We start from the raw sequence: 15354 nt of genomic DNA on the forward strand, positions 1-15354 counted from the left end.
AGTGTGGTGATGGACCTCCGCTGGCAAATCCAGCACAGTGAGAAGAACTGGAACCGGGAAAAGGTGGAGCTCTTGGACAGGCTTGATAGAGACCGGCGAGAATGGGACCGCCAGAAGAAGGAGCTGCTCAGGCGGATAGAGCAGGTAAGGAGCCATCAGGTAAGGAGTCATCTTGGGTCAGCAGTGCCTGTCTGAAAGAATGAGGCCATTGTACCATTACTACACTCAGGCCAAGCTCAAGGGACAGCATTAAGAAGAAGCACAGGAATGATTTTTCTTCCTTAGCTACATCAATGTTTCTCATGTTATGAAACAATTTATATACACAAGGGAGTAAAACGAAAATGCTCATAATCCCTATAAAAGACCACTTATGAGAATTCAGCTCTAGGTTAGAGGTCATTTCCCCATTTCAATTACCCTGGACAAGCATGGTCACATTCTGTTTGAAGGCTTCACTGCATCTCTGTGCTAGAGCACTCAACGCACAGAGTTACGCAGGGTTTGGTACACAGCTTCTTGCCGAAAGAGATTGTTCATCTATGGATTAGCCACCAAAGATGCAGCTGCTGCAACTATTCAGTCTCAACTGAATGCTTTTTCTCTGGCAAAGGAACACAGGGGTTAACATGAAGAGCCCTGACTGATAACAAACACAGTTACCAGTACTAAATATTCAGAAGAATATTTGCCTCATAAATTTTGTGCAAACCTCTGTTATCATTTGCAAATTTGGAAGCGCATACCTACCCCCTTGTTTTCATGCCTATCTGTATTTTCATCTGCTTAGTATTAGAGACAAATAATACCTAATGAATTTATTATCAGCCTGGAAGCAGCACAAAAAATGAAGTTTTATGAGGGGGAGTTAAAACACCGCTTTTGACTGAACATTGTTCAGATCTGAGTCATGCATTCCAGGAAAAGCAAGAGAAACAACTGAAATTGTGGGTCCTTGACTAACTGAACGCTTTCTGTCCTCAGGACAGCAGAAATGGAACCACACCAGACCTGTGCATGCCCTTTAGAGAGCTTTATACTTGAGAAAAGCACAGAGTGGCCTCCTCACAGGTTTAAATCAGTGAAAGTCCAGTGTAACTTCATGACCAATTTTTGCAAAGGATTCATTGTCTGTGTCTCATGTTCCCATGTCAGGGCTGCAACAAGAAGTTTAAAAAAAGAGACTAGGCTGGAAATATGAGTTCAAGACTAAACCTCAGTTTGAGCTTTGGCTGTTAAACCCACAGAGAAGCACTTAGGAAAATCCCATGCTCATGTGGGTCTTTCTAAAATCAATGCTGAAAGTGTAGGTCTGAGTGGGCAGTGCCAAACATGAAGGTTTTATAGACCAAGAAGGGTAATTTTTGAGCCTCTAAATTTTGAAATATCAGCAAACAATATTCTCAATTTTTTAATCTCCTATATATCTGAGGGGATTTGTGTGTATTTCACGCAGCTTTTTGAGCTAGTCTTTATAATGCAACACAGTAGTGCTAAGTTAAAACCTAAGTTAATCTCCTAACTTAAAATCATCAGAGCCTGTGAGCCGTATAGCAAAGGTCATCATACAAAGTTCCTGGCTTGCAGGGTTCAGTGGCAAAAGGTGCTTGGTTAGTTCTCCATGGCTGGACTGGGCTGGTTTCTAACTGTTGGGTTGTAGTGGCCAAACTACCTCCTATGGATTCTTCATGCACAATGAGAATTAAATAACCCTCAGAAAATTTTCCAATATACTAAGGACATAGACAGAAACTTTTCTTTGAAGAGTCACTGGTACCTCTTTGGTTGTTTCTTTTCCTGTCCTTTCAAATTGTGGGGTTTTAGGTATATCCACAATAGCTTGAGGGACTTAACCTGGTTAAAGACTGCTTTTTCCATTCCCTGGGAATGGGGCACATTGAAGGAAGCCACAGAAAAATCCCTGTTAATGTTAACCTAGCTTTTAATTCTCTTAAAACCTGACATAACCTCTCAGTGTCATCCTGGGAGAACCTACAAAATAGCTCTTAGCTAGTGCTGGAACTGATTCCTTTTGTTATGTTTCTGAAACCTCTGGGCTTTAACTATATATTTACTATGCAAACAGAGTTGTACACAGAATTGGCAATGAATGGGGGAAATAAAAAATATTATATCAAGCTAACTTCAGAGGACTAAGTGACCAGAAATAGGATTTGAAATATTGGCTTCCTGCCTACAAAACTTCATAACTCCATCTTTGCTTATAATCAAACATTTCCCTGTGTGACAGGAAGCTTCCAAATATTTGCAAGCTTTTAGTTGAATATCCTCTCAGATTGCAGTCATGCCCTGCTTTATATGGAAACAATTAGTATATCTCTGAAGTCCTACTCCCCAGGGTTTTGGTGTGGGTATTCCATGTATGGCAATACACAGAGGATGAGGAGACTACACCACTGTGTATATTTGAAACAAAGTCTAAGAGATAGCAGAAGCGTGTGTGCCACATTTCATTCTAATGCTTTATGCCAGTCTGCTTTCACACAGCTCCTGAATAATACATGTGTGATAAGAGGGAAGTCACACCAATGTATAAAATATATAAAGTATTTTACTCTGGATGGTGATGGGAATACTGCTCGCATAGAAAAAAGTGATGACCTACTTTATTCAGAGCTCACAGTTGTTGTTTTTTCTTTTTAAGTACTCTGTCACTTCATTTTCCCTTAGAGACTCTCCCTCCCCTGTACTCCTAAAGCTAATTGTGCACAGAGCACACTGACAAGTATTTCAACCCACAAGATCACCTATATGAAAAGTTATATATTTAAAGGTATAAACACATGGGGACTCAAAATTATTAGCTGTTATTAAAAAGTTAGGACAATATTTGTCACTTTAATTCTCCTGTCAGCTCTCTGAGGTTCAGAGAGTAAGGCAGTATTGGTACTGTTCTCTTATAAAGGTTTCCAGAACATTGTCCTTATAGGATCCCTAAAACTCTGAAGGGATTGTCATTGGAGCTATCTACAAAGAAAACATGTAATTACAATTTCTCCTTCCTTTGAATCTTGCTCATATGCTCAGGAATGGCCTCCAGGATTTCTTGATATATACCTTCCAGCCCCTGCCTTTATAGGACACTTCCTTTTAATAAAACTGTTTCAGGTTTTGTATATCATGAGCAAAACACTGAAGATGCATTTCCATTTTTGTAGACCTGAATCAAGAAAAAATCTCACTGTTTTCAGCTCAAGTGTAAATTTAATCATTTGAGACCAAAAATGGTTTGGTCTAAATTAAGCAATATAATGTCTGTTTATTTTTCCAGACACAAGCAGCAAGATGAGTATGTTTTGTAGGTTTTCAGTTTCCAGGGCCCTAGTGAATGAATTTTGAATTGCATTTTCAGTTTATTGTCACTAATCTTAACATGCTGCTCGAGCAAAACATGAGAGTTCTTATCCAATTCCTGCAGTCATTTATCATGTTTGAAATTATCACTTCATCCATCCTGTTGTATTTACAATTAAAAGAGAATCTGATCACATAATCTAATTTTAATATTGGCAATTTCACTAATGGTTCACTTTTTGAAAAGTGTAGAGTTAATGGCTTTGATGCCCCTTCTATAAATACGCATTTTCTTTGAACACGTTCTGCATGCTTAATTCATCCCTTTGACAATGTTGTTCTGTACAAATACTCAACTTTCCAGCCATGCATTCAGGCTAGGCCATTTACAAAGCTTTTGGGTTCTTTTAAGCATAATTTTCCACCTCTGGAAAAAAGTGTTATACATAAAAGTGAAATCTTTGTGCTGCTGAGCAGAAGAAAAATGTCTTTGTTTTAGAAAAAGTCTTTGTTTTGATAAGAAGGCAATTCACACACCCTTCCATTAGCTTCTACTTGTACTGCTATCAAGATTGCTTTTAAATAACAGTCTGTGTTGATTTGTTTCTTTAAAAACCAAATTACAGACAGATGCATTATTTTGTATATACGTATATATTCAGTGTGTATATATGTATACATATACATGTAAATAAGCAGAACTGTACGTATACACATTTAGTCACCCAAAATCCCATGAGTAATAGCCTCAAAGTTCTGGAGAAGTCTCCCTTTGGTGGAACGACCAGTAGAGCAAGGCCAGTGTCCCCTGGAGGTGCACCCCTGGGGCAGGGCTGTAATCCCCAGGGCATGGGTGCCTTGCTCCCGGGAAAGGATGAGTTCTGCCAAATGCCATGCACTGCAGAAGTAATTGCTGCTCCTCTTGATGTGCCTTGTCTCCAGCTGCAGAAGGAAGCGAGCCCACGGAGAGGAGGTGGTTTGGTGTGTGACCCGAGCGAGAGCAGCCGGCGGCCGTTTGCGCCGCAGGGGAACCTCCGCGTGCCCCGTTCCATGGGCTCCAGGTCCTACTCGGACTCCGACACCATCCAGTTCGATGAGCGCTCACTGTCCAAGCTGAAGGAGAGCGACCGGTGCAGTGGCACGGAAAACCTCTTCCTGGAGTCACTGTCCCTCGACTCCCCCGACGAGCCTGAGGAGCATCGCTCTCGGCAGCTGGAGAGGGAGAAATTCTTGACTGGACTAACAGAAGTATGAGCTGTTCTGCATTTTATCATGCTGTCATGTTGTCTCTTCCGGCAGAATCAGTACTGCTTCCCTGCTGTAGGAAGTGAGATATTGTGTCACAGGCACTGCTTACAGTTACCCAGTAGTAAATTTACTATGGACAAGTTTTCATTCCTTCTTAGGAGCTGATTAGACCAGTGTCAGTCACCTGACAACTGGGAGCCAGCCTAAAGGTCCCAAAGATTAATTCATCTTGTGGCCATTTATGTTATGTATGAGAACTATATTTGACACAACATATTGGCTTAGAAGGTCTTAAGTCTTTTCCAATTATAAGTAGATACATATTTATGAAGAAACATGGGCTTTACTTTGTTAGTACAGCAGTAAGTGCTGTAGAGAGGCACTTCTTATTGTTCTGATACATTTGCCTTCTGAGGAGATCAGCATGAGTAAGTGAGATGTTAAAAAATAAAGTTATTTATCAGCAAAGTACCTACCCTGAAGTAAGACCATAAAGCTATAAAGATGCAAAACACAGTGCTAAAAGATGACAGCAGGAAATGGCAAATGAAGTCTGTGTCCTCCACCATGGCAGGCTTATTTTCATCAGTTCCAGGTCTTCACAGTTTGTTTATATTGTTCCTGAGTGAAACCAAGTGTCCCTGTCCCCAAATGCTGGTACAAAACTAAAAGATTGAGAAATCAAGTTCTTTGAGAGGAAGAAGAGAAAAAAAGTTTTACAGAGGCAAGAAATGTGACGGTCCTTGTTACATAGCTGAAGGTAGCTGTGTTCCAGTTAGATTTTCTTCCCTCGGTGCCATAAGTGTATTGCTGGCAGTGTGGGATCCCATATTTATTATTTCTTAGCCTTTTTTTTTTCCTACATGTCCAAGTGCTCAGCAAAGAATGTTGGTAACACTATCAGGGAACTAAGTTTTGTGCTTAATTTTGATTGCTGTTCCCATTCCTTCAAATTCAGTCTGATTTTCAGAGAAAATATCTCTTCACTTTTCTGTTTTTCAGATATTACCACCATTAACAAAAGGGTGGGCAGCAAAATTTGTTCTTAGTGATATTTGCATAGCTTCTTTCCTTCAAAGCATGTTTTGGGGAAACCTGGGCAAAGTAATTTTCCCTCAGAGGGTTTGCTGAAGCGAGACTGATTGGAGTTTAATGAGTAGCTTAACTGAGGATGCACAGAGGCAATAGCAGCTTGCTGACTACCTTCCACTATATTTTCTGTTTGGTACTGACTGCAGTAGAAATCAATCCAGCCTTCACCCTGATTAAGCATTCAGTTAGGTCAGATTTACTCTGCAGTAACTCCACTGAAGCCACCAACGTTATTCCAGAATTATACCACAGTGCATGCAAGGAGGATCAGTTTACTACTATTTTTTTCCCTGACCTGGGATAAATACCAGAAAGGTATTTGCTGAGTTAAGCAGTGCTGTTTTTAAACAGTCCCAATTTGAAATGGACTTTTGGTAATGTTCTTGATTTCATGAGGTCAAATAAAATATGTACAGTACCAATGTTCTTTTTTTCCCCCGATCCTATTTTGCATTCCCTGTAGTTTACTAGAAATATAAGGAAACAGAATAACTGTAGAGCAAATGCTTCAGAAGTAGCTATTTAAAACCCTAACTCGTTAGGGGAATTGTCACAGGGAAATAACTGCCATAAAAACATCTTAATGCTGTTAGCGAGCTGTAGGTATTCCATCTAGGAAACAAGCAAGTCTTCCCACACATTTAATATACCAAGCTTAAGGAATTTCAACTGGTGCCACTTGTTGGTTCCTAGAAAATGTATAATGAAATATTATGTCAAAGAAACTCAGTTGATCTTTTATTTCTGCACAGCTAGGCCTCTAGCATAAGGTAGATTGCCTCTACAGAAAAAATCGCTCGAAAATATATAGTCTGAAACAATATGTTGTGGAAATAAGCACCTTTTTTGGCCTACACCTATTTGTGATTGCATGGGAATATAAAAGTTCAAAGCTGTTGTAGATTTGGCATACAGTCTTTACCTATGCAGTGTGGTATCCTGATGGGATTGCCCACTCTCCTGCCTATGTACAAAGTGAAGAATATTCCCACTGGCACTTTAAGAAGCTATATCAGAGAGAAGATCAGATACTTTTTAGAGACAAACATACCTGGTGCAAATAATGGGAAGTGAATGACAAAATACCCATAAGCTGATGCCACCAACACCTTTAGAAATAACTTATCCTGCTTGTTTCTATTTTCATTCAGGAGGAAGAAACACACAAAGGAAATCTTCAAAGGTGAGTAAAACTTGCAGGGGAAAGCCCAGCAAATACTCAACTGCGATGGCTCTTGGCACCCAAGCCACAGCCCCAGGACATAGCCGTGTCCTAAACAGCCTGCAAGCCAGATTAATGGATTCACCCATTAATTTGTCTTAAAATGCTTCAGTTCTACTCTGATTAACTTGGGCCACATTCAGCTGTCGTGCACAAAGATCAAATTCTATGAAAGTGGATGAAGCTGCAGCTTACAGTGAAATCCACGCCTGCCTTAGCAAGCAGTGCAGTACACACTGCTGACATCCATAGTTAAAGGAAAACACTGGGTGCTGAGGACATTATATGCTGCTGCATGTCAGGGGTATTTTGCTTTGGACTGGTTCTGGTCTTATCCCATGGGTTGAATACCCACCTAACCCTAAAATGCATTAGTTGTGCTTCTTGAGAGCATCTTCCAGCTCATTTTCATCCCAAAGGAATGAAGCCTGTGCTCTCTGAGATTGCCCTCCTGATTCAAACCAGAGCATCAGACTAGGAGATCCATTTAGAAACTGTACTCACCTGAATCCCTAACAGAGACACACCCAAACTGCAGCAGGAGCTCTTGATTCAGAGTGTGACTCACAGTGTGACTTGGCTGTATCCTTTGGATCACTGATCCATGAAAACCACTGCTTGCTGATTTCTCATCCAGTTTGAGTTACCTCATTGAACCAACTCTGATAAGTACACTCATTTGCATTTTTATTTAGTGCCATTCAAAAATTTTGATTTTTTTTCTTAAAATAAAGCAGTAGGAGAAGTCATCTGAATGCCTGTGATTTGTACAAATTAGTAAAATGCGGGAGAGCCAAGAATTCAGCATTATCACTTAGAGAGATTCCCTTGGTTAAACTTCAGCATGTAGCAGCATTTCTGCTGGATGTCCCACATCACTGCACACCAGCTGTGCAGCCTGGGCAGTCTCAGGAGTGGGGGTGGACTTGATGATTTCCCAGCAGGTCAGAAATACTCTACACTTGCTTTGAAAAGTGTGCCTCGTATTGTGACAAACACTCGTTTCTTGTGGACAGTGTAATTCTGAGATCCATCCTACTGCTCCACATTACAGATATTTGCCTAGCAGTTAATCCACAAGAAAGCAGTAAATTAAGAACCTCTACTAAACCATTTGGTACTTTTAATGCCACTTCACAGATGTTTGTGTTTACAGCTATTTCAAAGATAATAAAAGGGGGCTTAAATGAAAGAAAGGGCTAAAGGAAGGAAAACTAGGAAAAGGTTTTTCACACAGAGGGTACTTGGGCACAGGCTCCCCAGGGAAGTGGTCATAGTATCAAGCCAGGCAGTGTTCAGGAAGTGTTTGGACAATTCTCTCAGGCACATTTTTGGGGTATCCTGTGCCAGGCCAAAAGTTAGACTTGGATGATCCATGTGAGTCCCTTCCAACTCAGGACAGTCCATGATTCAATGATTGAAGTGGTTTTATATGTAAGGAGATAGTGAATGTTGTGTTTCCAGAGTTTGCTGGTGAAAATAAGTTACTCTGCAACAATTTCCAGGCTCATGAGTGACTCTCTTGTGTTCCTCTCTCCAGGGCAATGTCTGTCTCTTCCATGTCCGAATTTCAGCGCCTGATGGATATTTCTCCATTTCTACCAGAAAAAAATTTGCCTTCATCTGGCAGCAAAGATGACATAACACCTCCCTTGTCTCCCGATGATCTGAAGTACATTGAGGAGTTCAACAAAAACTGGGATTACAGTGACTCTAGGAGCCATGGTGGGGCAACTGAGAAGCCTGCAGAGGGTTGGGCAGAAAGGACAGAAACTGGAAAAGGCGGGAAGGATCCTGCTTCAGATCCATTCCAGGCATCCTCATGGTACCTCACCACCAGTGTCACTATGACCACCAACACAATGACCAGCCCAGAGCACTGCCAGAAGCAGCCAGCGAGGAGTCACAGTGTTACTGACAAAATGGGAGTGCGGGTATTCCACAGCCCACCGGTTGTCCGTAGGTTCGATAACTCAGTGATAGCTGGCAGTGAAGGGAAAAACCAGGCTGAGCCAGATTTCCTCTTTTCTGTGACCAAAGCTATGGGGAACGTCACTGAGACAAAAGGTGCTTCCTCGGACATGTTTGGAAGGTGGTCTTGTGACCTGGCCAAACACCATAAAGATTTTCTGGAGAACGGTCTTCATCCCATTGAACGCCCTATTTGCACTACTGTGGGCTTTGCCTCGCCCTTGCACAGCTTGCAGATGTCCAAGAACATGAGTGATGACATGAAGGAAGTTGCTTTCTCTGTCCGGAACGCGATACGCTCCAACTCCACGGAGCCCCAGTTCAAGGACATGGCGTGCCAAACCAACGGCATGAGGACGACAGGGACACAGACCACCCAGACCATCAGCGTCGGCCTGCAGACGGAAACCCTGCGCAGTATCACCAGCAGTCCACACAAGTGTCTGACACCAAAGGGGGGGTCCACGCCTGTCTCCTCACCATCTAGAAGCCTGAGGAGCAGGCAGGTGACCCCCGTCATTGAGAAGGTCCAGGCTAAGTTTGAACGCACATGCTGCTCCCCCAAATACGGCTCTCCGAAGCTGCAAAGGAAAGCCCTTCCCAAATCCGACCAGCCAAATAACCGGACTTTGCCTGGCACACCTCAGAAAGGATTCAGTGAGTCCGCCTGGGCTCGATCGACCACCACACGGGAGAGTCCTGTGCACACCACTATCAACGATGGCCTGTCCAGTTTGTTCAACATCATTGACCATAGCCCCATCTTTCATGAGACCTTCCAAAAATGCCCCAGATCTGGCAGCCGGTCCAGGTCAGCCGAACCCAGACCAGAACTGGGCACGTTGCAGGAGCCATGTACAAATGCCCGTGGCAGATCACCCAGTCCTCTCCGTCTGGGGACAGAGACACAAAAGGAAGAAGGATCTGAGGTGACAAGTATTAGGCAGGACTTATCTGCTCCTCCAGGGTACACACTTGCAGAAAATGCTGCCAGGATCTTGAATAAGAAACTTTTGGAGCATGCCTTAAAGGAAGAGAGAAGGCTACGTTCACACAGCCCACCAAATCTTAGCAATGACAACAGCACAGGAGAAATTGTCAAAGTAGATCCAGGGTCCATAGAGGTAACGAATTTGCTTGTTTTTCCTCCTATAGCTAAGTGCACTCTTCTTTGAGCAAATGTATTATGAGACCTCTTGCAGTCCTACTGAGTATTTACAGTGAATATCCTAGCCCTGTCCTGGTACCACCAGCAATTTCCAGTCATGAAACTTTGGATTAGTCACTGAAGAATGCATGAAAGAATTGAATTTCTATCCTGGCAGCTTATTTGCCCTGAAAGCATCAGAAGAGTTTTATCCTTTATGGGATAAAAAATGGTTCTTCCATGAATGGCTGGGATAAAGGTTTTCTGTCACAAAATACACCACACGTTACAGATGCTCTAGGAACACTAGGTTTGAATGAATTTTTTATGCTGGATGGAAAGGTAGATTCTTTCTCCTACACAAGAATGGGCCTTAACAAGTTTGTGTGAAAAATAGTTTCTACAGTACCCTGGAGCAAAACTTCAGGGCCTTCAGCATATCTTTTCTCAATGTATCTGATTAAGTTTGGCTCAGGTCTGTGAATGTGATTGAATGGCATGATGTTTGGTACTGATTGCTGCTGCCTCACAAAAATAACAAAAAGCAAAAAATACACATATAATCAACTAATCTAGACACATATCTATTTAGTGTTTAAGAACTCCTTGCTGATATTTTGTCAAGTCATCATCTGTCTCAGCAAGTGTGCCCAGATGTTGGGGGTCAGTCTCAGGTGCAACAGCAATCAACAAAAAAAGAAGGTGTAATGATGGATGAAAGCTTTCAGTTACCAGTATTTAAACCTCCTGTTTCTGGTGAACCTCTGAGAGCACTTGAGGGTCTTACTCTTAAGAAGCCCAGAAAAGCTGAATTATGCCCACCTCTTACATGCACATACTGCCTTTCTGGTACAACCATGAAAAGGGGTGTGTACTGCTGGTTGGTGACAGTCCCCAGGGCAGAGGCTCCTCATCCTCTCTGCCCTGTGCTGCCCCTTTGGCATCCTAGTCTTGTGGTGATCCCTGGCTCCAGGGAAGCAGCTCCTTGATCCTTGCACACCCCATACACCCCTGCACCCCATACATGCACTTTGCCTTCACAGGCAGACTCCTACTACCCCTGCCTCAGATACCTTAAAAATGGAAGGTTCAAACCCCACTTTCTAACTCAACATTTGGTATGAAGGATTTCCGAGAGCCTGAGTGCTGAAACCTTTGGTCAGCAGTTTGCCTTGCCCTAGTGGGGAGTTCTCAATGTACAGTCAGTTCCTTTTTTTTAGGTGTTGCTCAGAGGATGTGATCTTTTTTTCCTAACAGACAATCCAAAGCTAAGGATTTATTCCCTATGTGCAGTTTAAACAAATATAAGCAGGGAAGTTTTTTAATTAAAAAAGGAAAAGAAAAGAAACCCCATGCACATTATAAATACTACTAAGTGAAAGTGGTCTTTGTGCACAAACCTCAGAGTGAAGAAAGGTGGGAAGCAGCCTCATTAATTTGACTTTTTCCAGCTATCTCTGTATTTTGTCCTTAGTTATAATACTGGGAATGCACTACTAATCTGTATTAGGAAGTGTATTGTACTCTGACAAGTTCAGTTCAGCTTTGCCTTCAAGGTAACCCTGGAAACTCTTGATTTCCTCCTGTACCTTTTAACTGCCTCAGTAGATTTCAGATATAGGTAGACGGATGTCATCCCACATGATGACAAATTGCTGTTGGCAAAACACAAACTAGCAACAGTACCTGAGTTTGATGCACAGAGAGATTTGGGTCAATGCTATTTAGCAAAAACTCATTGACCATCAAACCGGCAGAAAATTGTTCCTTTTTGTGAATTCTCAGTATCTTTTGCCTAACTTTTTGAGTTATGAGCCCTAGAGCTAAGACTTGTTTCTCCTTGCAACTCCTACATGACTGTTATGACTGTAGTCTAGATGCCAGGTTTTGTTCTTTGGCTGGTCCTGGCATTTCTCAGGAATGTGGATTGAAAAGGAAGCTGGTGGGCATTCATACAATGAGCTTAGCTTTTGCTAGCTGAGGTGGTGCTCTGGAAGATGTACTCAAGGGAAGCGTGGGTTTGCTGCTGAAAAAAAAACCGCCCACAAATAAGTTTAGACACTGCAGGTGCCTTGGGTTATTTGTGGATTACCCTGACCACAGAAATTACACTTTGTACAAATTCTCTTAGCACATTTTGTACAAAGCCAGACACAGCTGTTCAGGGAGTTATGCTCTTGAAGGAGCAGGTTTGTGCTTGGGGCAGCACTGACACAATGCTTCCACCCTCCAGTAGATCCCTGCTCTGCTTCCCTCTGACCTGTTGGTTTCTGGCCAAGTCAAGTGCCCTTCTTACCACCAAACGCCTTCTAGATTCTGCAGCCATGGCATATTAATGACTTTTAAATTTGCATGCAGCACCTGTTGGTGACTTTTTCTCAATTTGAGCTTCTGAGTTGTTTAGTTACATAAATTTCTTCTATATTACTGCTGCAAATATGAAATCTAGCTCATATATTTATCTATTTATGTACAAGTGCATGTGCGTGTGAGTGTATATGCATACAGAGCAGCAACAACTTTGTGTTTTCTGACTTGCTCAGAGCTGCTTTTACAGGCAAATTCATAATCCACATAGTGTAGCCTACTAGTGTCTTATCCTGCTAATTCCCTAAACCCCTATCTTACATGTGTATCATAGGATTTATACATCTTACTATTAAAAATGCAGATTAGCATTACCTAACTTACAACATAAGAGCTTTAGGAACATTTTTGCTTTTATGACTAGCAAGGATATAGATCGTGGAGGTTACACAACAGTCCTGGACTGGGAGTCAGACTCATTTCTGGAGAGAACACTGTGAAAGGAGCATCCACACAGACCCACAGATGAGAAAGCTGGTGCTGCATCCTCTGCTTGCCAGGGCAAAGCAGTTGCCACAGGCTTGCCACTGAACCATTCAGCATGGGAGGGAGAATGTTGAAAATCAGGGGAGGTGTTGACAGAATTAAAGGGCTTATGGTTAAGCTTGAGTTTCCCAACCAGCATCACTGCTGAAGAGAAACAACGGAGAAAGGTGAGACAAAGAGTTGTCATGAAACCTGAGCAATCAAGTGTAAGCAACAAACAATAACAGCCATTTTCTTGCTTGTTGAAGATTTCCTAAGCAGAAACTCTCTCTTGAAATCGCATTAAGGGAAAAAAAAAATACAGCTTTATTCCTCTCATAGTAATGTGGTTTTTCCCTAGCCCCAATCAAGGTTGGCAAAGAAAAACAGATATCTTTCTCTGCTGAGTAGAAATGTTTGGTTTGTTTATTGATATGTCCACTTCTGAAACTGTGCTAGGATTGTAAAATGTTGGTTTGTTTGCTTCGTTTCTTTCTAAGTCTTTTTCTTCTAGTGGCTTGGCTTTTATTTTTGATTATTAGTTTCCCTGTGATAACGCTGGTAACATGATCTGAATGAATAGTAACATCAGGAGACTTCTTCCTTGCTGACATGAAATCTTCACTTTAAAAAAATAATCAATTAAAACAGTTCTTTCCAACCTACTTGCTTTCTTTTTCTTTTCTGTCTGTTCTGTCCAGAACCAAACTGTCTTATTAACTACCCCCTGGGGACTCTAACCCTGCCTGCCTCACTGCTGTAAGTCCTTTCTACCTTGTTTCCAGAGCTTTCTGAAAGCGGTCATTCTTGAACATGGGGGTCAACAGAGGGAAATACATGGCCACAACTCCAGAGGTGTCAGCACACACCTCTGGGGTTCAGCACAACTCCAGGGGTATCAGCACACACCTGACATCCCTGTGGGGTCTCTGTATGGGACAGTCAGGAAGAGTTCAGGATAGGAGCCCATCTGCTGTGTCCCGTCCTGCAGCAGCACAGGCTGGGAAGATGTCACACTTAAGTCAAAATTTGTGCTGTTGGGGATTTTTGCTAAGCTTTTAAAAATTGGCAACATTTAAGACTGACACAAAGATATGAAAAATGCTGGGGAGGGATTCAGATTTGGGACAAACTTTCTTTCTCTTTCCTTTTTTTTTTTTTTTTTTTTTTAACAAATGCAAAGCACTGCACAAGGCTTCTGTCTGCCCCAGAATGCCTTCTCTCCAGTTCTGGCTACAGCAGCAGGTGTAGAGGGCTGGGAAGGGGCTTCAGCACTTCAGCACCAGCCTGGGGCTAAAGGCTAAAGTCACCTTTGCTCATTAAGCAATTCTGGGCCCAGTTCTGCCCTGTGGCTGTGCTTGCCACAGTAGAGGGAAGATACTGTGCAAACATAAGCTGTGACCATCCACTCTGCCTCAGAGAGAAGAGAAAACTGTTTTCTTTATTTATTACTATAGACATATCCATGGTGGCTGACAGCCTGTTTTAGGAAATGGCTAGAAACTGAAGCTGAAATCATCTTTCCCATTTTCAGTGCTCAGGCTAAGAAATGCTGTCTATCCACCTACACCCTTGCGCAACTACCAAACTAAATTACCCACAGGTTATTTATTTTTTTGAAACCATTTTTAGCTATGACAGCTACATGTAGTAAGGGAGGAGGGGTTTTCACAAACCATTCTGCAGAGTTTCCTTGTCATGGCTGGATTTCCACACTGCAGGTGGGGGTGACTGACTCAGCAGCCAGCACTTTATAAGATTATGCTGCCAGTCACTTTTGGCCCTGGAGCAACATCCATCACCAGCACAGCCTTGTGTGCTGCTGGGCATGTGTACATCACAGATAAGATGAGCTTAACCTTGCTGTTTGGTAAAAGCTGACCAGCATCTGCAGGCATGCTGGAGAAAAGCTTTTGAACGGGGAGGCAGCAGTGGAAATAGATTTTGTTATCGCTGTGCTAACTCTGATTTACTGCTCCAAAACTAGGATAAAGCAGCCAGGAGCAAGCAGCACTATAAAGATATCATTTTAAGCCTCCTTTTTGAAAGAGGCTAAGACAAAACCCACAAATCTCATAGCCTCAATTCACTGTGTTGTGCTGCCCGTGACTGTTGCTGCGCAGATGGGTTTCTCTTAACAAATCTGAGTCTAGTGGCAGCTTTCACAGACCATATGCTGCCCCAGGCACAATGGGATAAGGTGAACTAAGGACATGCAGTCAATCCTTTTGTTAGCACCCATTCCTATTTCAGCCTTACTGCTGTTTTAGCAAGGGTTGTGAAGGTAATGGCACAGAGATGGGATGGGGGGTGAGGATGCAGAGAGGAGGGGGTGCAGGCTGAGGTGCTCTGTGAGTGCCGAGGGCAGCTGGCCATAGCTCTTTCTCAAACACTGGTGTGTAGCTGTAGATCACCCCACTGGCTGCATGCTGCCCAAAAACCTGGATTGACCCTTCACCAATGCTTCCTGGAGCCCAGCAATGCACTCTCTCCAGAATAGGTGTCACCAGCTCCATTTCTCGTACCT

The 15354-nt window shown here is 42.6% G+C and overlaps 1 protein-coding gene across 1 annotated transcript in view; it reads left to right on the plus strand.

Moving 5' to 3' along the window:
- Window positions 1-15354, plus strand: part of MTCL1 (microtubule crosslinking factor 1) — a 90448-nt gene that overhangs the window by 72563 nt on the left and 2531 nt on the right. The window contains 5 exon segments of the mRNA XM_031062268.1: window positions 1-144; window positions 4258-4563; window positions 6807-6838; window positions 8418-9972; window positions 13529-13586. The exon segment at window positions 1-144 is cut by the window's left edge and continues 40 nt beyond it. Of these exon segments, the coding sequence (XP_030918128.1) occupies window positions 1-144; window positions 4258-4563; window positions 6807-6838; window positions 8418-9972; window positions 13529-13567 (2076 nt within the window). The 3' untranslated portion in view covers window positions 13568-13586.

Source organism: Geospiza fortis, unplaced genomic scaffold (genome assembly GCF_000277835.1).
Source record: "Geospiza fortis unplaced genomic scaffold, GeoFor_1.0 scaffold471, whole genome shotgun sequence".
Classification (NCBI taxonomy): Eukaryota; Metazoa; Chordata; class Aves; order Passeriformes; family Thraupidae; genus Geospiza; species Geospiza fortis.